Genomic DNA, 23,098 nt, shown 5'->3' with positions numbered 1-23,098 from the left:
GGTCATGATCTCTGACTCTCAAATCATCGTAAGCGCCCCACTTTCACATACCTCATATGGACTTGGCTGTGAGTGACAACCTAGCAAGGAAAATAGTATGCAGTGGATCCCCTAATAGTAGTCTTCCCTACAAAAGAGAACAAATTATGAACTTGGGATGGTCAACCATTACACACGGTAGAGGTGAACTACAGAGACGAACGAAACATCTCAATAGAGAAATACTGTTAATGTGCAACCCAACCTCAAAACTTTTGCAAGGAGACAAATACAAATGGCTGCCTAGCAACACACTCAGCTCTGACCAAGGACTGGGTGACTTGGATACCAAGGGGGTGTCAAGGCTAGAGAAAGACAGGAATGAGCTAAGATGACATGCATAAAGAGAATGTATGAAGTGTAGTCTCTGGCTGCATCAGAAATCAAGTGGTACTTAAAGCCAATGAACAAAATTGGCCATGGCAGGAGGACAGATTAACCTAAGATTAAGTACATAAAAATGAGTCTAGAGGATGCACTCCGGCTGCATTTGTAGGTGTCAAGACTCCAAAATCACAAAGGTAATCAGCAGTCTGACTAGTTTATGTTTTATAAAAAATTTAAGGAGATGAGATTCGAGAAGCAATTTGGGGAAAGATTATTGTATCTTTGCAATTCTCTCATGTGTAGACATCTATCCTGCCTACTTGTGGAGAGCTGTAACTTGGGGCCAGATTATTGTCTCTTTACAGTTCTCTGGTGTGTGGACACATATCCTACACTACTTGTGTTAGCCACTCAAATCCTACTCTTCATTTGCAAATTCATGCCCTTGCATCATAGTGTTTCATGTCTTGTGTGTTCTTTGTAGAGAGAAAACCAGCTGCTCATTGTAAACAACAATAATTGACAACCATGCGAACCTTTATCACACATGGCATTAAGCTTCTCAGAGGCCTCATAGTGTTTCTCTTTCACGATGTTCACCTCCTTTTTGGCAACCTTAAGTTTGTTCTCCTCTTCTGTTAGAATTCTTTCAAGTTCTTGTCGCTTTTTATCAAGTGTGTCTAGGAGCACCATTTCTTCTTCAACTTTGTGCTTCGTATCCTGAAATTTTTTGGACACCTCTTGGACCTTTTCTTTCTTCTTACTTAGATCCTGAAATCAAGTAAATGCAAGAAAGATCATACTCGATAAGTGCGCATATATGAGTGTTTGTGCACATGTGTGTGCGTGCATGATTTCTTGTGTGCCTGCACATATGTTACGTAGTGAAGGCATAAAGTGGAACATTTTTGGTTGCAACTACTAAGTTCATGGTGTCACACAACCTCAAGTTTATTAGGTTGTACCTTCAGCACATTGCTATGTCAAACTATCATGCAAGTCTTGATCGATGGTTTCTCTGGCAAGTACAACACAGGATGATTCCTTTGAATGTAAAATATGGACTCGTCACTCTCTTTTGCCATCAAATTATGCTCCTCTTTGGCTTGCATTGCATTTTGACATACCCATGAATTATCTTCAACTCTTCTAGAAGCAATTATTACATATAAATGATGTGTATCTTCTGCATCAGGCCTTTTGCTAGGCGGTAGAAATGCTATTCGACCTCTTCTCTCTCATCTTAATCCAGATTTTTCCTTTTATCTTTTGTAATGCGTTCAAGTCGGTTAGATTAAGAAAAAACGGAAGATGCAAAGACAAAGGGACTAAACTCAAGAGACTAAGGCAATGTGTCCATAGATGCCACAAATGTAGAATTCAGGGAGCTCTAATATGCAAAACAGAAGAGTTTTTGGGCAGCCAAGTCTTGTCTGATATATACATAATAATAAATCCAACTTGGAATAATGAAAGGTCAGATCCCAGCAATTCGCCTTTGCTGACAAAGGTTGCCCCTTAACAAAAAATGCTCTGAAGTTTGTATCATTCTTGCGAATCTGACTTATCAAAACACTGACGCGTGCTTCACATTGTTAGCTGCTTTTTGCAATGAAAAAAGTGAAAAAGTCTCGTTTGTTTGAACAGCTTGCCAACTTGCATTTTGCAATCACTTGAGGATGGTAGAATGTACATAGTGTACACAAAATGGTGCGCTTTTCAATGATTGTTCCCGTGTGCATAGTTTATCAAGGAGTTAGGGGCCCTTGATGCAGCCATTTCTTGAGTTGCTCTAGAATGGATGGAGCTAGTCAGCTTGATGCACTTCATAATTGTACTTTCCTCAGAATATAGGCGTACACCCATACTTCCTAGATATAGAGTTCCTACACCACGCGCACAAGCCGAACCCCCCCCCCCCCCCCCCCCCCCCCAGCCCCCATAGACCATGTATCTTGTATCCTAGCCTCCCATGGATCACCACCTCCCCCTTACCACAAGATCACATTTTGTTACTGTGTACAATTGTCCTTTCCTAATTGATGGAGGACACACACATGTATATTTGATTTATTCTTGTAGGCTGACTTTGGCCTCTAATAGACGTAAAAATATCCTTTTTTTTATAGAACATGTGAAAAAGGGCTTTAAAATGAAAAAGAGTAAAATGCAATCACCTTGCATAAGAAGTTCAACACATGCTATCCCTCATTATATGTGGAAACTGGTGTGTGGGGCCACTAAAAATGCGCTTAGAGGCCATGAGAAATGGAAGTATGTTGTTCACATGCATTTGGAGCTGACACATTGTTTTCCATTGATTTTGGAAATTTTCCCAGCCTCTTTGGTAGTTTTTTGCCTAGGATTAAAAACTACCACAATAGTAGTAAGATGGCCAAATAAATGGAATTTTTGGGGTCAAAAGGGGTCCCAAATGCCACAACACTCATGGTGGCATGAATGTGAAGCTAGAAGGGTGCTTGCTTGAGCCAAATAATGGCCCTTTTGGCCATTTTCAGGTCGACTTCTTGGTGGGTTTCTCTCTTAATGTTGTGCAGTCCCACCCTTCTTCGGGTGCTTGGTAGTCATCTAAACAGGAACTAGTGGATGCCTTGGTTTTGCATTATAGTCAGGTCTTTCCTGCTCCACCTCGAGCCTCGACAGCAGTCTGTCAGGCACGCCAGTTGTTGCTCTCTCATGTACGGCCAATCGTTTCCTCTCAAGATGCACAATCCCTTGAGGAACCTTTCACCGACTCTGAATTGAATTGTGTGTTGCATTCCTTGGGCCGCTGGCGATCCCCTGCCTGGGATGGGCTTACTGTGGAGTTCCTTATTTCTTTTTGGGAGACTCTAAAAGAACCTTTGCTTTTCATGATGAATGCGGCTTTGGAGAAACAAGATTTGCCAGAGTCTTAGGCTTTGCTGAAATTGCTGCCCAAGCAAGCACTTTGTGAGTATTTCTCGCATTGCAGGCCGATAACATTGATGCCTGTCATGTATAAGCTATTGGCTAAGATGTTGGTGAATTGGTTTAAGGATCACCTTCTTGCAGGGCTGCATCAAGCTTAGTATGGTTTCATACCACGTCGTCAAATCAATGACAACTTGGCTAATGTGTTGATTGGCATGGAATATGCAAAGTACACGCAGCAGGATGTGCTTGTTATGCAAGTTGACATTGAAAAGGCTTTTGACACAGTGCAGTGGGATTACATTGTAGCTACGATGCGTTGTCTTGGGTTTGGTCCTAAATTAGCCAATATTGTTTATGTCTTATATGCTCGTAGCTCATCTTCGCAAGGTGTCACAAAGTGATGACGTGGCTACCGGCAGCAGAAACCCTAAAAATCCTGCAAACCCTAATTTCTGCCAGAAACCCTAATTTTCAGAAAACCCTAATTTCTGGAAACCCTAATCCTAACTGCTGGCTGAAACCCTAAAATGGCTGGAAACCCTAATAGCAGGCGGCCATGCCACGTGGCAGCAGTATACGAATATTTCCGGAAATCACGGAGGTGGAAATTTTTTTTAAAGTTTTTTTAAAGTTTTTTTTGTTTTTTTTGAGCGACGCAAATCCCAGCTTGTGGTTACGCTTTGGAAGAGAGAGAGAGAGAGAGAGAGAGAGAGAGAGAGAGAGAGGCATAATTGCTTTATTTTGCTCTCATTGAGAGAGAGAGAGAAACTGCTTTTGAACTGAAAGCTTTTGGGGCTCTGCTCTTGGGCATCCCTTGTAATCTTTTATATACACGGTTTAGGGCTCACTCTACAGAGCATCTGGACGCAGAGTCTGAGAGTGAAACTCTAACCGCTCTTTGTACTCTGACATTGATTTTAATACATAAAGAAATACCAAAAGGGGCGCCAGTCTTTGGGGCCAATATCTCTAGGCACGGAACTCCACCGGGCCAGTGCAAATCTATTGTGATTTGTGAATTGTTTTGAAGTGGTTATTTGGTGCTGTCGCGATTGATTCTTGACTTGGAGTGTCCAAGTCTGTTACACAAGGATCCTTCAAGGTGAACTGACAGCATCTTGGCCTCTTGGTTGTTCAGTTAGATAGGGTTGTCCCCTTAGTGCGCTGTTGTATGCTATTGCTACCCATCCTTCGTTGATGCATCTTGATCATTTGACTTTTGATGGTTGTCTTCATGGCTTGCAATTACCGTCGGGTTGTAATTTCATTGGGCTAGCTTGTGCTGCTGACTCTTTGTTTATGCCTCGCAATTGCCAGGCTGATGTTCAAACGATTATGGAAGCTTTGGAGCTATATGGGCTTGCGGCTGTCTTAGAGTAAATTTTTGCAAATCGAAGCTTCTCCCATTGAATTCCTCTGATTGGCATGCTTTGTTGTGGCCAAGAGACATTCTTTCCCCAAATGTGATTGTCAGGCATTTGGGTTATCCAATCGGATGAAATGTAACTTGTTCTTAGAAAGTGGATTGGGTGATGCAGCGTTTGAACGTCAAATTGCATTACTGGAAGCTCTCCACATGGCCCTTGCATGTTCCCTTGCGAATTGTTCAAAGTATCATGATGGCATATGTTTAGTTCTATTTGCCATTATTGCATTGGCCTCAGCATTCTCTCACTTCTCTCATGTCATTGATTTTGTCTCACTTGTGGCGTACTCATGCTCACAAACAAGGCCTGCGTTTGATGTCGATGGAGAAACTATGTACTCCCAAACGCTTTGGCGGCCTCAATATTTTAGACCTGCGTCGGCATGCTCTTGTAGAAAAGTTAGGTCGTTGCTTACCCTTGTGCAACGGACTCAGCAATGGGCTCTTACGCTTGCTGCTCTGTGTCAGCATGTTGTTTTTTCCTCTTTTGGTCATTGGCAGCCATCTCTTTGGGAGGTCGTGTTTGGCAGGATGGTAGGGCATGTTCCTGGATGCCCTCTCACCTCTGATTTGATTTCAGCTTGGCATGAGATTACAGTGCATTTACCATGGCATGGTCGTCAGCACCGAGAGGGGAATTCGCTTTGATTGGAGAGCCTTCATTGGAGTCGGGTTTTCTCTCTTACTTTGGTAGATCGCTCGCCTCGCCAAGCATACTTTCTCTCTTGTCATGGCCTTTGAGTGGTTGGTGCCGCTTTCTCTTGCCGCTCGTTGTTTTGGATTGGGTATGCATTACCGTTAAGACTTCGAGAGACATTCAGCACATGCTGGTTTTGCCGGTTCCACCTTTGTTTGCTGAGGATCGCATGGCTAATTGGTGTCTTCGGGAAATTCCCTTTCAGGCCATGTCTGCTAGCAATGTTTATGCCCTTCTTCTGCCTCAGCCATGGATTGCTGATCATTGTAATGCTCTATGGTCGATGCACAAGCCCGCTACTTGGTGGACCAAAACACTTTCTGCCCTTTGGAAGAGCCACTTGCCTTTGAAGGAGCGGTTGTTTCTTTGGCGATGTCTGCTTGGAGTGCTCCCTGTAGGCTCCTTACTCAGTGCACGTCGTATCTGCTCCTCTCGTTGTGTTCGTTGCTCTGCTGCAAAAGAGACTGTTAGTCACCTCCTTTGGGATTGCTATATTTCTCGCGGGTTTCTTCGTCGTGTATCAGCTTGGTTGCAACTCCGATTCCCCTCGGTGGTTTTCCATAAAAGGTTATGGGCGTTTGGCATTCTCCCCCCTTCCTTACAACAATTTGCGATTTTCCTGATGTGTCATATTTTGGGCTTATTGGACCTATGGTGTCATCGCAATAGTTGCATGTTCTCTTGGGCTGATGCAGATCCTTTTCAGTTTTTCAAGCTTTCTCCCGGGCAATCTTTACGCTTTGCTTGGGAAGTTGGTGATATCACTTCAAACATGCATCGCCTTTCCTATGAATGCTTTTAGCTTTTTTCTAACACTCATGTGTTCTTGCTTTTGTATATGATCTATTCTGTGGGTCTTCCTCGCCTTGAGGTTTCCCACTGGTAAATTAATCCCAAAGATTTACAAAAAAAGTGTGTGTGTGTGTGTGTGTGTGTAGTTCGCTATGCGCTCACAACATGCGCGACTACTCCATCGCCCAACGCTTTTCCTCTCTTTGTTGCCTTCAGCCTCTACGGACGCTGCCTTTCATTCCCTCAAGGCTTCGTACTGCTGCTGGGGGTTTTTGCATGCCTGAGGGAGGACTGCTCGCTATCAGAGTCGGTAGTTTACAGTAGGTCCAGGTTCGGCCTACATGCTGCTTCACTTGTATAGTTGTGTGTGCAGGTGTGTGTGTGTGTGTGTGTGTGTGTGTGTGTATTGCAAAACTGACCAGCGGGAGAAATTGTGACGCGAAAAAGTACCTGCGTGCTGCCTGTCCCTTGCACGCTCTCCAACACCTGCCTGCTACTTGATCTGTGCGCTGTCTTTCCCCTGCACGCTGACCTGCTCTGCGCACTGCAGCACCTGCGTGCTGTTCAGCTCTGCGCACCACCCTGGCCTGGTACAGATCTCGCCCCGATCTTCTGCGCGCGCGCGCGTGTGTGGGTGTGGGTGTATGAGTGTGTGCGCGTGTGCGCGTGTGGGAATTTGGGTGTGTGGTAAATCCTTCGGCCACTCGTTTGTCGTGCAATTTTTCTCTGCACAAGATCTACCATGTGCAAGCCCTTCACAGCGCGCCGGTGGTTGAAGTTTGATTTCGCCTGCACGCAGTCCTCCTGTCGTTTTGTGTGAGAGAGAGAGAGGTGTGAGTGTTTTTGTACAGTCAGTCTCGTGTGTGTCTGTCTGTTTCTATAGCAGTCAAATATCAAAAACCCAAAAAAAAGAGTGTGTGTGTGTGTGTGTGTGACCTTCACATGGATTCGAGTGATCAGTCTATATACAAGCGTCGGAAAGCCATGGAATCTTCGGATATGGATGCTCTGTGCCAGGAGATATCCAACGACTTCCTCATCGCTTCTCCCCCATAACCTAAAAAGGTCCGGGTTGGGAGATATAGAGGCCTTTTACAACCAAATGCCCCTAGACCGCAGCTTGCGTCGTTTGGGGGTGCTGAGAGTAACCACTGCTCAGACTTCTTAAGACTCCTCCCACATAACCATCTAGGTCCGGGCCGGGAGTCACAAAAACAATACCCCCCCCAATAACCACAAGGGTCCGGGTCATGAGTAAAAACAACACTTTTCAATCATTCAATACTCCCCCCACAAATAACCATGAGGGTCCGGGCCATGAGTATGAACAAGCATTCTCAAACATCATTTCTCACTACTCCATTTGGGAGTTAAAATCACCAATCAATGAAACCAATATTAAAACCAGAGTCAAACATTTCAAATCGCTACCAAAATAGGTTCAAAACAGATACCATCCATTTCAAACAAATTCCAACACGATCACCAAACAAGTTCTCAAACATATTTCAAACTTAAAAAACAATCTCGACATCAATAGCGCTCGAAAAATATATTGACTTTCCATCCCGAAACCTGCACCAAAAATTAGGGTTAGGTTCTTTCCATAACGTCGTAGCCGAGCACAACATGGTCCATCAGCTCTTGGACAGACAGTGTTTTCTTTGGCGGCGGTGGTACTCCCAAGATAGCAATCGCACTGGACCTCCAAGGTCATCTGCTCGTGAAGAGATATCTATTGAGAGATGTCGAGAAATCTCAAGTTATAATTTGCTAGGGTTTACATGGCAAGCATTTCAAGATACCCCACTCTGCCAGAAGTTGCACTCTGAAGAAAGATGTTAGAAACCATATAACTTCCGGCAAAAAATTTTTCTTGAAAGCTTGCCAAGTCCTTGGAGTGTGCGGCTTGGTAGCTATAGACATCAACATCTGCATGGCACTGCTTCTGAGAAAACCTGTGACTCGAAACAAATCTGGATCCTTCTCTTGCAAGTGATCTTTCTGGCTTATGCCCTGTAAGACATGAGCGGTGACGAGCCCGATGCGCGATGGAGTGAGGGTGGGAGTGGCTAATAAGTCCGGGGTCGGAGCACGAAGCTAAAATTTCCAATGAACTTTGGAAGTACGATCTTGCTATCTGCTCTTTGGTAGGACCAGTATGCTTTTAGAAAAGCACACTCCTGATGCTCTGATACCACTGTCACAAGACGGGCACCACATGCCAATAGAAAAGAACAGGCTGAACAGACTTTTAGCACTTCAATAAAAACTGAACTGAGAGAGAGAGAGAGACGACACGCGACACGGAGTGGCGGAATTCCACCCCAGAGAGTATTGGCCCCAAACCTTGGCGCCCCTTTCCGTATTTCTTTATATTGCATCATCAAAGTACAAACCGGTACTCCAGACTCTGCACCTTCTCCAAGAAGCATGCCAGAGAATGAGCCCTTAACACATATTTGAAGGCCCTTGGCCTATGAAAGGCAGTTTAGATGAAAAGCCTTCAAACTTAAAAGCTTTTGGTCCAAAAGCAATGCCAAAAAGCTGCCAGCGTAAATCACGGAATTCCCTTAAACTGCCACGTCAGCACTATCAATGAAAAATCCGAAAACTATCAGCGGAAAATCCGAAAACTGCCACGTTATCAACTGCTACGCATGTGTGCGGGTCCTGCTTTATTTTAATCCTTTATGTCACTTAGGGGCCCATCGAACAGGGTCGCATAAGTTGGTAGGACTTCTTCTCTGTTACTTGTTCTTCTTAGGGTTTAGGCCCCTCGGCCGGCATCTGTAAGTTGGCTCCATTCTTCAGGGCTTTGACACGTCAGTAGTTTGTGACAGCACACAACAGTTCTGCAGGTTTATTGAATGGATCTCTTACAGAACCTTGGCCTCTGGGACGTTCAATAAGGCAGGGATGTCCTCTCATTGCTTGCTTTGTGCAATTTCTACACACCCCTTGCTTAAGTATTTGGATTTCTTGATTGCCACTGGTAGATTGCATGGCCTAACATTACCATCTGAAAAGCATTTTATCAGTCAGGCCTATGCGGACGATTCTATATTTATGCCTCGCAATCGCTATGAGGATGTACAACACATTATGCATACTCTTCACTTGTTTGGATTGGCAGTAGGCCTCAAAGTTAAATTTCGTAAATCCAAGCTATTACCTTTGAAAGAGTGTGATTGACATCACATATTGTGGCCATGGGAGATTGTTCCTCCACATACCATAGTTTGCCATTTGGGTTATCTGCTGGCTTGGGATGTATCAACTGCACAAAAACTGGACTGGGTACTCCAACGTTTGCACTCCAAGTTAAATTATTGGAAATTGTCCAATTGGCCATTACATGTACCTCTCAGAATTGTCCAGTGCATTCTCGTGGCTTATGTGCAGTTTTATTTACCTTTGCTACCTAGTCTCAGTTGCGCTTGCAGTCCCTTATGTCCAATACCTTGGAGCATTTCTGGTGGACCTCGCCTTGCACGAAGGGTCTTCAGATTTTATCTATGGACAAGCTGTGTTCTCCCAAATGGCTTGGAGGGCTGAACATTTTGGACTTGTGGCGTCATGTTCTGGCCCGGAAAGCTATGCTATTGCCGGTCTTGGTGGAGCACCATCAACCTTGGACACTCATGGTATCACATTTGTGCGTGCATATTGTCACGCCATCTTTTGGTCATTGGACCCACATATTGGGACGTCCTTTTGGGAAACTTGAAGACACATTCCACGATGTCCCATTACTTCTTCTCTCATTGTTGATTGGAAGGATGTCACTTAGCATTTGGCATGGCATGGTAGACAATTCCCTATGGGTAACTCCCTTCGTTTGGAGAGTCGGCATTTGAGCAAGGCAATCTCTTCAACTTTAGTTTAGCGGTCTCCTCGCCAAGTGTATTTTCTTTCCCAAAAAGGAATTTGCCAGGTACATCAGATGATGGATGACACGGGTCATGTTTTTTCATTCGCCGATGCGGTGTCCCGTTTTCAGTTGGGCGGGTCTCCACTATTCTCCTCTTTGGCGGGAGATTCAAAGGATGCTTGCTAATCACTCACCCATTCCTCCTTTGAATGAGGGCCCGCGCCTTTCTGATTGGAATCTTGCTACTAGTAGACTGGAATGCATTTCAGCTGGCAATGTTTATGCCCTCCTACAATCATAGCAGCTAAGGTACGGGACGGGACGGGACGTTTCATACGGGGCGTTTAATACGCGTACTAGATGTATTTTTGGAGGATCAAAATAAAATACGTCAATTTTTTTCAAATTTTTTTTTTTTTCAAGTATTATATTATATGGGTCCACACAAAGGCATATAATTTATTGAAGTCAAATGTTGCACATAATTAAATGGAAAGTTGACAACTATAGACCCTAAACTCAAAGGCAAGCCAACTTTTACTAAAGTCTAAAAACTGCCCACGTTTTTTAACAAAGCAACGTACTGAACGTTTTCAAACGTCCCGTTCTGTACTTTATTTAAAAAACACGTTTTTTAGCTGCTATGCCTACAATCTGATGTGTGGATTGTGCATCATGGTAATCAATTCTGCTCACTCTCCAAGTCATCCTTGTGGTGGCAACAAACACGTCTAGAATTTGGCAGAGTCATCTACCTTAGAAGGAACGTATTTTCTTGTGATGATGCTTAGTGGGAGCTCTACCTATTGGCAGCTTATTGCATGCACGGCATATTGCACATTCTTGTTGCCTGAGATGCCATGAAGCTGAGGAGACTCTGCCACACTTATTGTCGGGTTGTCGCTGCTCCAGATCCTTCATTCGGCAAGTGTCGGCTGCTCTTCGGCTGCGTTTTCCTTCCAGCATTTTTCATAGACGGTTTTGGCTTTTTGGGATTCTTCAATCTTCGCAATCTCCGTTTGCAGTGTTTTTTAATTGGGTCGGATTTTGGGTTTTGTGGGCCATCTGGCACCATAAGAACTCGTTGATGTTTCAAGGCACCCTTTTCCCTTTTTCAAGTTCTCGCTTGGTCAAGCGCTACATTTTGCACATGATGATGGGGACATCACTCTTGATGCCTACATGATTTAATTTGATTGTTTCTAGCCTTCGGAGCCTCATGGTGCTCCACTTTTTGTATCTCTTATTTTTCGTGGGTTTTCCTCGCTCTGAGGTTTCCCACCTGTAAATTCCATCAACAAGATTTACAACAAAAAAAAGAGTGTCTGTGTTATTTTATGTATAGGTTTACTTGCCTCTATTATCATGGTCTCGGTCATGCTTGCGGTCCCTTATGTCTACTATTTTGGAGCATTTCTGGGGCACCTCAGCTCGCAGAAAGCATCTCCGGCTCTTATCTATGGACAAGTTGTGTTCTCCCAAGCGCCTTGGCAGGCTCAAAATGTTGGATCTGTGTACTCATGTTCTAGCTCGGAAAGCTACCATGTTGCCAGTCCCGGTGGCACAATGACAACCTTGGTCGCTTATGGTATCCCATTTGTGTGCGCATATTGTCACTCCGTCCTTTGGTCGTTGGCAGCCAACCTATTAGGAGGTCGTTTTTGGCAAGCTTGAAGGGCACATTCCTGGATGTCCCTTTACTTCTTCTCTCCTTGTTGATAAGAAGGGTGTCACGGTGCAATTGGAATGGAATGGCCGGCAATCTTCTCTTGGCAATTCCCTTAGATTGGAGAGCTTGCATTTGAGCAAGGCTTTCTCTTTTACTTTGGTTCGAACGCTCTCCTCGTCAAAGCATATTTTCTTTCTCAAAAAGGGATATGCCAAGTGCATCAGGTGGTAGATGACGCCGGTCTTCCTTTTTTGTTCTCTACTGCGAGGTCTCTTTTTGGATTGGGACCTCATTATTCTCCTCTCTGGAGAGGTATTTGCGGCATGCTTTCTGATCTCGCTCTTGTTCCTCCTTTGAATGAAGATTCCTGCTGTATGGATTGGAATCTTGACGATGTCAACTTGGAATGCATTTCAGCCGAAAGTGCCTACGCTCTCCTCCAATCTGATGCGTGGATTGTGTGTCATGGTAATCAGTTGTGGTCACTCTCCACGTCATCCCTATGGTGGAGGCGCACATTGTCTTCTATTTGGCAAAGTCATCTCCCTTTGAAGGAACGTATTTTCTTGTGGCCCTGTTTGGTGGAAGCTTTATTTGTGGGTAGCACGTTGCATGCTCGACATATTGCGTCTTCTTGTTGTTTCACATGTCATGCAGCGGAGGAGACTGTGCCACACTTATTGTGGGATTGTTGTTGCTCCAAATCCTTCATTCGCCACGTGTCGGTTGCTCTTCGGCTCCGTTTCCCTTCCGCCCCTTTTCACAGACGGTTTTGGCTTTTTGGAACACTTCAGTCTCCGCAGTCTCAATTTGCAGTCTCTTTTGCTTGGGCAGATTTTGGGTTGTATGGGCCATCTGGCACCATTGCAACCTCTTGATGTTTCAAGGCATTGACATTGCCCTGTTTCCCTATTTTAAATTGTCGCTTGGCCAAGCATTGCATTTCGCTTATGAGGATGGGGATATTACTCTCGACGCATACAGGATTTACTTTGACTGTTTCTAGCCCTTGGAGCATCATACAACTCCGTTTTTTGTACCTCTCCTTTTCTGTGGGTTTTCCTCGGTTTGAGGTTTCCCACTTGTAGATTAATCGAATCTGATTTACAAAAAAGTATGTGTGTGCCGAGTGAGTGAGAAATTCTGTGTGCGACCTTCAATTATGTGCGTGCCCTTCAGCCCTGCGCGCGACTTTCAGCCATGCGCGCCTTCTGTAGCCTCTGTGCGATCTGCACCTGCTGCCCCTGCATTGTTGAGTACCCCTGCCACCTGCAACAATTCAGCATTTTGTCAATCCTCTGCGACAGTGGGCCCTCAGTGTGGCAGTTCGTCGCCTTTGCGTCACCTTTTTTCTAGCTCCTTTGCGTTAGCTTTCTAGTTCTTTTTCAGCACAGGTTTTCCACACAGTGTTAGTTTGCAGATGTATGCCCTCTGTGGGTATGTATATGCTTTTGAGGTCTCTGTACATAGTTTAAAATAAACAAATCAAAGTAAAGTCCTTCGTAGTGTACATTCCAATTGGTTTTTCTCTTCAGCCGTGGTCTTGTTGCTACATGTCAGAGTTCTCGTGTGTTTTTAAGCGTCGGAAATCTATGGATAACTCTTCGGACACTGCCTCTGAAATCAAAAGTTGTCTATATAAAGACTTTGAAGAGGCCCGGAAAGCTTGGAATGGTCATTCCATTGCAAGACCTTATGGATTCGGTAGCGCAATATGCCATGAATGTGGTCATCTTATCTTTCCTGGGTAAAATGCCCACTATGCAGGATGTCGGACAATGGGTTGATTTCCTTCTCAAACGTCGGGTTGTCCATGGCGTTTATTTTGGTGCTCGTGGTTTCTATGGAGTTTTATTGGCAGATATTGAAGCTAGAAACCTTTTGTACGAAATGTCTCCCCTCTTTTTTGGTACACAAATGACTCATGTTTTTGTCGTGGGAACTCACTAAAGATTATCAAAGCCTTATTCGTCACAAAAGCCCGGTGTGAGTGGAAATTGTTGATTTCCCTTGCACGTGGAGACATTTCCTACCATTGTTGGTTGCACAACTTGGTAAGGTGATTTGCCCCCTGAAATTGGATGCGAACACCAAAAGGTTTTGGATTCTTTGGGATACCGACAAGCAAACCCTTGAAGGAATTATGGTTGATTCAGGGGACCCATGGGGGTGGGCAAGCGCCCTTTTAAACTCAAATGGGAAAAATTTGCAAATTCCTGTTTCCGATGTGGTAAATTCAGTCACATGCAATCTGAATGTCCAGAACCAGTCTTATAGCCCCCTCTCTCGGAAGTTCCTTCGTCTACCCCTTTCCCAATAAGCAAATCTATCGGTGAAGCTAAGCAGGATGGAGTCTTTGCTGTAAAGGTGGTTCCCAATGTGGAAAAAGCGAAAAACAAGAATCCTCGGTCTGCTGATCCTGGGAATGGAAATGCTGTGAAAGGCAAAAATGTTGGATCAAGTGACGCTAACTCATGGGTGGTACCGAAAAAGATAGTGAAAATTCGTACTCCACCCTCCTCCCATAATTATGTTCCTCCTGTTAACTCTAATAAGAACGTATCGTTCAAGCAACTTCCATGTAATGACAATCGCACGTTGATTGATGCATGGTAAAAAGCGATGCACTCTTACAAAGATGTACTTCTTGGTGAGGCTTCCACCCCTCATGTAAATCCTGTGGACACGTTTCCTGCTTTAACTCAGCGGATGGATTCCGGTATGGATGTGGTGGATGGAAATGTGCCTATGGGCACCTCGACTTGACCCCTATGTTTTTTGCCTCTTGTATATATGATTCCTAATGCATGGTCGCATTAAATGTATCTCATACAATGTGCGTGGGTTATGTAACTTGATAAATAGCGACTGACTTGGCACTATGTACATACATGTAGGGTAGACATAGTTGTTTTGCAAGAACATAATCAACATGAGTTTGCTGGTCAGTGTTCTTATTTTGCCGGTTATTGGATTGTGTATGCTGGTTTGCAAGATTATATCATTATTCGCTAGTTCGTCATGAGCTTCGGCCTATTCTATTGAATAATGATCCGCATGGCTGCTCGATGGTGGCACAATGCCTGTTGAATGGTCAGGTGCATGAATTTGGAGGCATTTATGCATATACACCATTTGAGCAAAGGGATGCCTTATGGTGAGACATCTCTTCTCACTCATGAACTTCCAATGTATTCCTCTGTGGTGATTTTAATAATACCCCTGATATGAATGATAGTACCACAGGCAATTCACACATGTTGCTTGCGGAAAGACAAGAATGGATCATCTCTTTGAGATGATTGACTTATGGCGGTATTTGTATCCAAATGTTTCTGGATTTACTTTTCAGCATGTTGCTCACTCTTCTTATCGAGCATGGTTGGATCGTTGGTATTATCTTAATTTGCAATAGTACGAGGACTTTGTATGTGACATGAGCATGGATTACACCTTGCAGTTGTCAGATCGTTACCCTGTTTTGTTGGCTTTAAACTTTGGGCATTTTTGTGATCGGCCTCTTCTTAGGAAACGGCTGCTACATATTAACAATGCTTATCTCACTCATGAGGTCTTTCGAGACATGATTTCTGATAGTATTCCCCTTTTGGTTTCTCACATGCATCTTGATCTTGATGCTGCCTGGTATCTTTTTGTCATGAGTGCAGTGGAACTACATTGCTGCTACGATGAGGTGTCTTGGATTTGGTCCTAAATTAGTCAATCTAGTTTATTTCTTATATGCTCGTAGTTCATCTTCGGGGATCCTTAGAGAGGAACTAACGGAACCTTGGCCTCTTGGTTGTTCAGTTAGGCAGGGCTACCCCCTTAGTGCACTCTTGTATGCTATTGCTACACACCCTTTGCTGATGCATCTCGATCATTTGACTTTTGCTAGTCGTCTTCACGGTTTGCAGTTACCATCTCGCCACAGCTTTGTTGGGCAAGCTTATGCCGATGACTCTTTGTTTATGCCTCGTAATTGCCAGGCTGATAATCAAGTGATTATGGACGCTCAGCAGATGTATGGGCTTGCGGCTGGTCTTAGAGTCAACTTTCGCAAATCCAAGCTTCTTCCGGTGAATCCCTCTGATTGGCATGCTTCGTTGTGGCCAAGAAAGATTGTTCCTCCGAATGTCATTGTCAGGCACTTGGGGTACCCAATTGGATGGAATGTCTCGCACAATCAAAAAGTGAATTGGGTTATGCAACGTTGAACGTTAAATTGCATTACTGGAAATTATCCACATGGCCATTACATGTTCGCTTGCGGATTTTTCAAAGTATCTTGATGGCTTATGTTCAGTTCTTTTTGCCATTGTTGCATTAGCCTCGCCATTGTCTCACTTCTCTTATGCCATCAATGTTGTCTCAATTGTGGTGAACTCATGCCTATAAAAAAGGCCTACATTTAATGTTGATGGAGAAACTTTGCACTCTCAAGTGCTTTGGTGGTTTGACTTGCGCCAGCATGTTATTGCAAGAAAAGCCATGTTATTGTTTGCTCTTGTGCAACAATCTCAGCCTTGGGCTCTTATGATTTTCCTCTTTGTGTCGGCATGTTGTTACTTCCTTCGGTCATTAGCAACCTTCTCTCTTGGATGTCGTGTTTGGCAAGATAGAAGGATACATTCCTGGATGTCACAATCCATTTATCATGGCATGGTAGACAAGAGAGGGAAGGGAATTCGCTTTGACTAGAGAGTCTTCATTGGAGCCTGGCATTCCCTCTTACTTTGGTTGACCGTTCACCTCGCCAGGCATACTTTCTCTCTTGTCTTGGCCTTCGAGTAGTTGCAGATGTGGTTGACACTTTCCAATTTCCCCTTGCCTCTCGACGTTTTGGAATGGGTATGCATTACCGTCAGCTCTGGAGAGAGCTTCAGCACATGCTAGTTGACTTTTGCCCATTCCGCCCTTAGCTGACGATGCTCGCATGTCTGACTGGTTTTTTTAGGACACGCCCTTTGAGGCGATGGCGGCTAGGAAGGTGTATGGTCTACTTCTACCGCGGTCTTGGATAGTTGATCACTGTAATTCCTTATGATCAATGCACAAGTCAAAAACCTGGTGGAAGAAGCCACTCTCTGCTCTCTGGCATAGCCACTTGCCTTTGAAGGAACGATTGTTTCTCTAGACATGCTTACTTGGAGTTCTCTTGGTGGGCTCGTTTCTCAATGTACGTCGTATCTGCTTTAGTCGATGTGTTCACTGCTCTGTTGCGGAAGAGACAGTGGTACACCTGCTTTGGGATTGTACCATTACTAGAGATTTTCTCCGCCGCATAGTAGCTTGTATGCAAATCCGCTTCCCCTTTGTGGTCTTCCACAAACGGTTTTGGGCTTTCGGCATTCTCCCACCTTCCTTACAAGCTATAGCGATTTGCGGTCTTCTTTATGTGGGTCAGATTTTGGGCTTATTGGACTCTGTGGCATCAATGTAACGGCTGTATGTTTCTTCGATTCGATGCGGATCCTTTTCACTCCTTTAAGCTTTCCCTTCGGCAATCTTTATGTTTTGCATGGGCGGTTGGTGATATCCCCCCCGAGATGCATCAGCTTTCCTATGAATGCTTCTAGCCCTCTTCCACAAATAAACACTTTTGTGTTCGGGTTTATGTACATGATCTTTTCTGTGGGTTTTCCTCGACTTGAGGTTTCCCACTTGTAAATTAATCCCAAAGATTTACAAAAAAAATGTGTGTGTGTGTGTGTGTGTGAGAGAGAGAGAAATGAAATGAAATGATATATTAACGTCTACAAAAGGCCGAAATGACCTATGAGACCAAACTGATTACAATGGTGAGTCTATTACCAAGTCTGGGTACAAACAAAGAAAAAAAACTACAAACTAGAAACTGAGATAGGAGTGCTACCGACTCCTGTGGGTGGCTAGTAAGCTGAGCAATGGTATAATGCCACAAAGGTACAAAGAGGGGATAAGTGTCACCATGATACAATATAGCAGTAACATGAAGCCTATCCTGATCGACACTCTGGGTGTCGCGCTAGAATCCTGTGGATCCTCTGCCGCAATCTCCGTCGGTGCTGTGTGGCTCCCCTCCTAAGTCGTAGTCATCTCCATCTCCCCAACTCTAAAGCTCAGTCAATGAGAGTACCACTGGTGTGTGTATGGGTGGGAACCGAGCTTTGTGGTGGTGGTGGCCCCTCTGCCTCTGTGGTACTCGGACTGAAGAAATCTGAGATGCGTCTCTGGGACTGTCTCTGTCAATGTCCTCTCAATAGAGAGTCTCTATGTCTCTGTATCTCAAGCAGAAATAATCCGAGACATCTCTGATCCTGATATCTCATGACTCTATCTAACGAGTCAAAACCATCTCTGAATAAACAGTGAAAGCGTCCCCGAATCTCATAGTAGACTGTGTAGTGACATATGAAGTGAAACTCTGTCTCTGGCTCTGCATGGCATAACTGACATATCCTCCTGTCTGCTGGTATGCCTCTGCATCTACCTGTCTCAATCCCAAGCTGGTGTGAAGATGTGTGTATCTGGCCTATGGCACATCGTAACCCATGAGATAGATGTGTGTCCATGTAGCTGGGCCGTGTGACAAAACCGTCTATCGTGAGTTGGAGAAGATGCTCTCTATAGAAAGCCCTCTTCGTACCCAACTGTCGTGATGGCTCTATCCATGTCCTCCTGGTATCAAGCTGGATAAGATCCTGCCGAATGAGTCTAGTAATCTCCATCCTTGTAAGAGCCAAAGATGGTGCATCAAGAGAAAGAGAGAGAGAGAGAGAGAGAGAGAGAGAGAGAGAGAGAGAGAGAGAGCGCTAGCTATTACTTAATGCTGATCTTAAGTGATACTCAGATACCTATACCTCTTCAGCTTGATGATACTGGGACCGTAAAGAGGCTAAATGGGCGATCGCAAGCTCTAAAGTCCTCTGCATTAGCACCAACTCTTCTTCTGCTTCTTTTGTACTGCACAAGGAAAATAAATTTGTGATGTGTGTGTAAGCTAACAAGAAAAACAAGACATGGATATACCCATCCCACATTGTATACAAAAGCATGCCATACCTCTTTTGCACACACACGTGGTATATAAACAGTAGGAGGAAAAGGAGCAAAGGAAGGAGAAGAAGAAAGGACAATCCTAAGCGCAGATTATGTCGACATCTACAAAAAGGGTGTTGCTAAGTTGGCTATGTGTGGTTATGGAAGCATAATATACATACACATTAGATTGTCACATTAGATTAAGAGGATTCACAAATAGAGGAGGGGGTATACCCAGATTGGTAGTCGGTCTTAAGGGGAGAATGTTAGTAGCATAAGACCTCCTGCTGGTGATAATGGGCTCATATGACCATGCAAATAACATTAGTAACTTTAGGTAAAAGGTTGAGTCGACATGCATGGCATGCACCACCCAAACATGCAAAGGCTTACATTTGTAATCTTATTTTTAATAGAGGCGCTCTCTAGGTCGTGCAGCTTTGTGCTGACTTCTATGCATTGCTATGGCTGCTCTCTCTCTCTCTCTCTCTCTCTCTCTCTCTCTCTCGCGCGCGCGTAATCTGCAGCGCGCCCCTCCGTCGCGTAACCTACAGCACAACCCCCCTCCTTTCGCGCGTAACCTGCAGCCCCTCCCCCTCCCCCATGCAGCCCCTCCTTTCTCGGCAGGGTTGTTCTCGTCCATCGGACGAAACGTTCCGTCCGGTTGCGTCCCGTCCGGCCATGGCGTACGTTCTGTCCGGTGCCTTTTTAGTCCGTTTGACCGGTTTTAAAACCGTTGACTGCGCAACTCTTTGGGAGGATTTTACGTTACTTTTTGGCATAGGATCCCTCCTAGGATTCCCCCCCTCACCTCCCACATGCCTTGAGCCTCCTCTCTCTCTCTCTCTCTCACATTGCTTTGGATTCCATTAGGCTCCTCTCTCTCCCTCTCCCTCTCTCATTGCTTTGGTCCTTCACCTTGGATTCCATTAGGACCTAGGCTCCTCTCTCTCTCTCTCTCTCTCTCTCTCTCTCTCTCATTGCTTTGGTCCTTCAACCTTGGATTCCATTAGGTCTCTCTCTCTCTCTCTCTCTCTCTCTCTCTCTCTCTCTCTCTCATCTAACTCTCTCTTGTGTTCAAGGGCAAGTGTCTACACTCTAAATCTATATAAGGATGCCCTCTTTCTCTTCTTCTACATTGTGTTCCAACTCAAGGCTCAAGCTCATGAGTCATTCTCAAGCTCTCTCATGAGTCATGAGAGATTGCAATTTGCTAAGCCTCTCAAGCTCTCCGTTCCTCCCTCATAGCTCTCAAGCTCTTCATTCCTCCCTCATAGCTCTCCATTCCTCCATGAAGCTTTCCTCTTGAGTCTTCCTCTCTCACACCTCTCTCCATTATCAAAAAATCTCAAGCTCTCCATTGCGTAAACCTCTCAACTTTCAAGCTCTAAATCTCTCAACTTTCAAGTGTTCTATCATGCCTCCCCCTCTTCATGAAGCTTTTGAAAAGCATTGCCGTTCCTATGAGAGAGTGAGGGACAGACGAAATGTTTGTAGGTGGGCATGCAAGTATTGTCCCAAGATCATGACCTCCTCCTCCACTCGACTCATCATCCACTTGACGAAGATGGGAGGTGAAGCTGGTCCATGTCCCAATATACCCGACGACATTTTGGAAGAGTGCAAGAAGAAGTATCTCCCTTTGAAAACGCGCAAGGTGGGGATGAAGAGAGCCCAAGAGGAGATAGTGGCGCCCGACATTGATGTTACCGACTTGGAGGAGGATACAACTATAAGCGGCCCTTCTCCCTCTACCTCCATTGCAAGCGGTGACGCAACGGCAAGCTCAATGGCTACCAATAAGAAGAAGGCATCGGCAAGTGCTAGTGGCCGTCCTCCATAGCAAGCAAGGCAAGCCTCTCTCTCGCAATCGGTGGGTTTGAGCTCCGGTCCATTGTCTTTCCTCAAAGAGAGACAAAGGCTTGCGGACATTGAGATTGCACGCACCATCATTGAGTGTAATCTTGCTTTCAACATCCTTTGACTAGAGCGGTGGAAGAGGATGGTGAAAGCTATTGCGGCCGTCGGTCCATGTGAGGGGTGGACGGGTCCATCCTATGCGGACATGCGCACCAAGAAGCTCGACGAAGAGCGGACAAGAATCGACAAATCCCTTGAGCCCGTGCGAGCCGGATGGGCAAAATATGGGTGCTCCATTCTCTCCAATGGGTGGAGTGATCGTAAGAAGAGGGGCATCATTAACATACTCGTGTCATGCCCTCTTGGCACCTACTTCTTGAGGGCGGTTGATGCGGGAGCAAGAGGCAAGAAGGTCACAGGAAAATTCATCTACAAGCACATCAAGGCGGCAATAGAAGAGGTGAGAGTTTAAGTTGTCCCCTCTTCTTGTGCAATGTGCATTGTGCAATGTGTAGTATGTACTTACTACTTTTTTCCCTCTTGATAAGTGTTCTAAATTTTTCTCTCTTTAATGTAGGTCGGGCCCAAAAATGTGGTGCAAGTGATCACCAATAATGCATCCAATTGCACTAGCATGAGCCAACTACTTGAGGCCGAATACAAGAACATTGTATGGACCCCTTGTGCCTCCCATTGCCTCGATCTTCTCATGGAAGACATAGGAGAACTAGAATGGGTGAAGGCCATTCTCACCCAAGCCCTCACTATCGTCAACTTCATCAATGCTAAGGTGAGAGTACTTGCAATTTTTCGCACGTACTCCGACAAGGAGTTGAAGAAACCCTCGGCAACACGATTTGCCTCTATGTGGCTTCTTCTTGAGCGCCTCTACGATGTCCAAAACAAAGTGCAAAAAACCATGGTGTCCGATGAGTTCAAGCAATGGTGTGAAGGAGAGAACTCGGCAACCTCACAAGAGGCAAAGGCCATCCAACGGCTTTCCCTCAAAGAAGAATTTTGGGAAGAGGTGAAGGGTCTTGTGGTAGCCATCTTGCCCATCTACAGAGTGCTCCGCATGACTGACATGGAGGGATCTACCATAGGCCTTCTTCACCACTTCATGGATGAGGCATACAAGGAAATAGAGGCATCAACCATTCTTGATGGTCCACACGATGGGACACGGTATCTCCTTTGCTCTCCATTCTCAAGTCAACAATATCTTTTTTGCTAATTTGCACTATGCCTCACCTCTCTCTCTCTCTCTCTCTCTCTCTCTTTCTTTTTGTAGTGATGTCTTTGAAGATTCCCCCAAGAAAGATGATATCCTCTTTCTTTTCCAAAAGAGATGGGATTTTATGAAGAGGCCCATTCACCACTTTGCGGCTCTCTTGCATCCGGCCTACAAGAAGCCGGATCTTTTCACAAACCAAATGCTACAAGAAGAGAGCCGCAACTTCCTTCCCAAGGCCCTCTCGGAAGATCATCACGGCGCATTCCTTCAAGAGCTAATCAACTATGGAGACCAAAGAGGCACGGCTTTTACTTCCACCATATGTTGGAAGAGGGAGTCCTTGGTGAAGCCTCTTTTTTGGTGGGAGAGCTTCGGGTACCAATTACCTCACCTTCATAGAGTTGCATTAAAGATTCTTGGACATGTAAACCCTCTTAAGCCTCGGGCCTTGGCGCTCTCTCTCTCTCTCTCTCTCTCTCTCTCTCTCTCATGAATTATATTACATACTCAATATCTTTTGAATATAATATAGGATTGCTCATCCGGTGCATGCAAGCGAAATTGGTCCGCATACTTGCTTATCCACACCAAAATTCGCAACAAACTGTCAACAAAGCAATTGGAGCGGCTCATCTATTGTCGCTCCAATCTCCGAATGTTGCGCTCCATGCATGAGATGCCTATGGCTAGACAAATAAACCCTCTTTTTACACACTTGCTTCTTGACTCATATGGGCTATGGCTTCGCATTCCAATTCACATGTGCTAACTTTGTCTTGAGTCTTGACTCTTTTGAACTTTTGTATAACTTGTCAAATAGGTCAATGTTGATGATTGCAAGCTCTCAATTGATACTCTCAAAAGTGTCAACAAAGAGCGTGATATGACGGAGGAGCAAATTTTTCGCGAGCTCTACTTGGAGCTAGAGGAGATTGACTAACGGGTTTCTCGCACACGATCACGCAAGAGGGTCATTGTGCGTGGAGTTAGAGGTGCAAGAGCTTCCCATGCTCGTGGCCGTGGCCGTGGGCGTGAGATGGAGGCTGCTACTCCTACAACCTATGTGCGGCGAGGCTCGGGAAGCGGCTCTATTGTGGCGGCCTTTGTTTTAGAGGATGTGCCTATTCGTAGATCCAACACTATGGACCCTAGAGAGCCGGAGTATGACGAGGAGGGAAATCTCCTTAGTGAGGGAGATTATGACACACCACAATCTGATTCATGTGAGGATGAAGATGACA

At 45.0% G+C, this 23,098-nt stretch overlaps 1 protein-coding gene across 1 annotated transcript in view; it reads right to left on the bottom strand.

Annotated features, from left to right (window-relative positions):
- The window catches only part of LOC147455847 (coiled-coil domain-containing protein 39-like), a 200,788-nt gene that overhangs the window by 38,444 nt on the left and 139,246 nt on the right, over window positions 1–23,098 (bottom strand). The window contains exons 7-8 of the mRNA XM_086514496.1: window positions 18,583–18,685; window positions 903–1,137 (exon numbers count right to left, since the gene is read on the bottom strand). Coding sequence (XP_086370622.1) covers window positions 903–1,137; window positions 18,583–18,685 — 338 coding nt within the window. The remainder of the gene's footprint in view (window positions 1–902; window positions 1,138–18,582; window positions 18,686–23,098) is intronic.

This window comes from Adiantum capillus-veneris, chromosome 6 (genome assembly GCF_014529385.1).
Source record: "Adiantum capillus-veneris isolate H3 chromosome 6, ASM1452938v2, whole genome shotgun sequence".
Classification (NCBI taxonomy): Eukaryota; Viridiplantae; Streptophyta; class Polypodiopsida; order Polypodiales; family Pteridaceae; genus Adiantum; species Adiantum capillus-veneris.
Note: the sequence above shows the minus strand (reverse complement) of the source record. Positions and strands in the feature narration are given on the sequence as shown.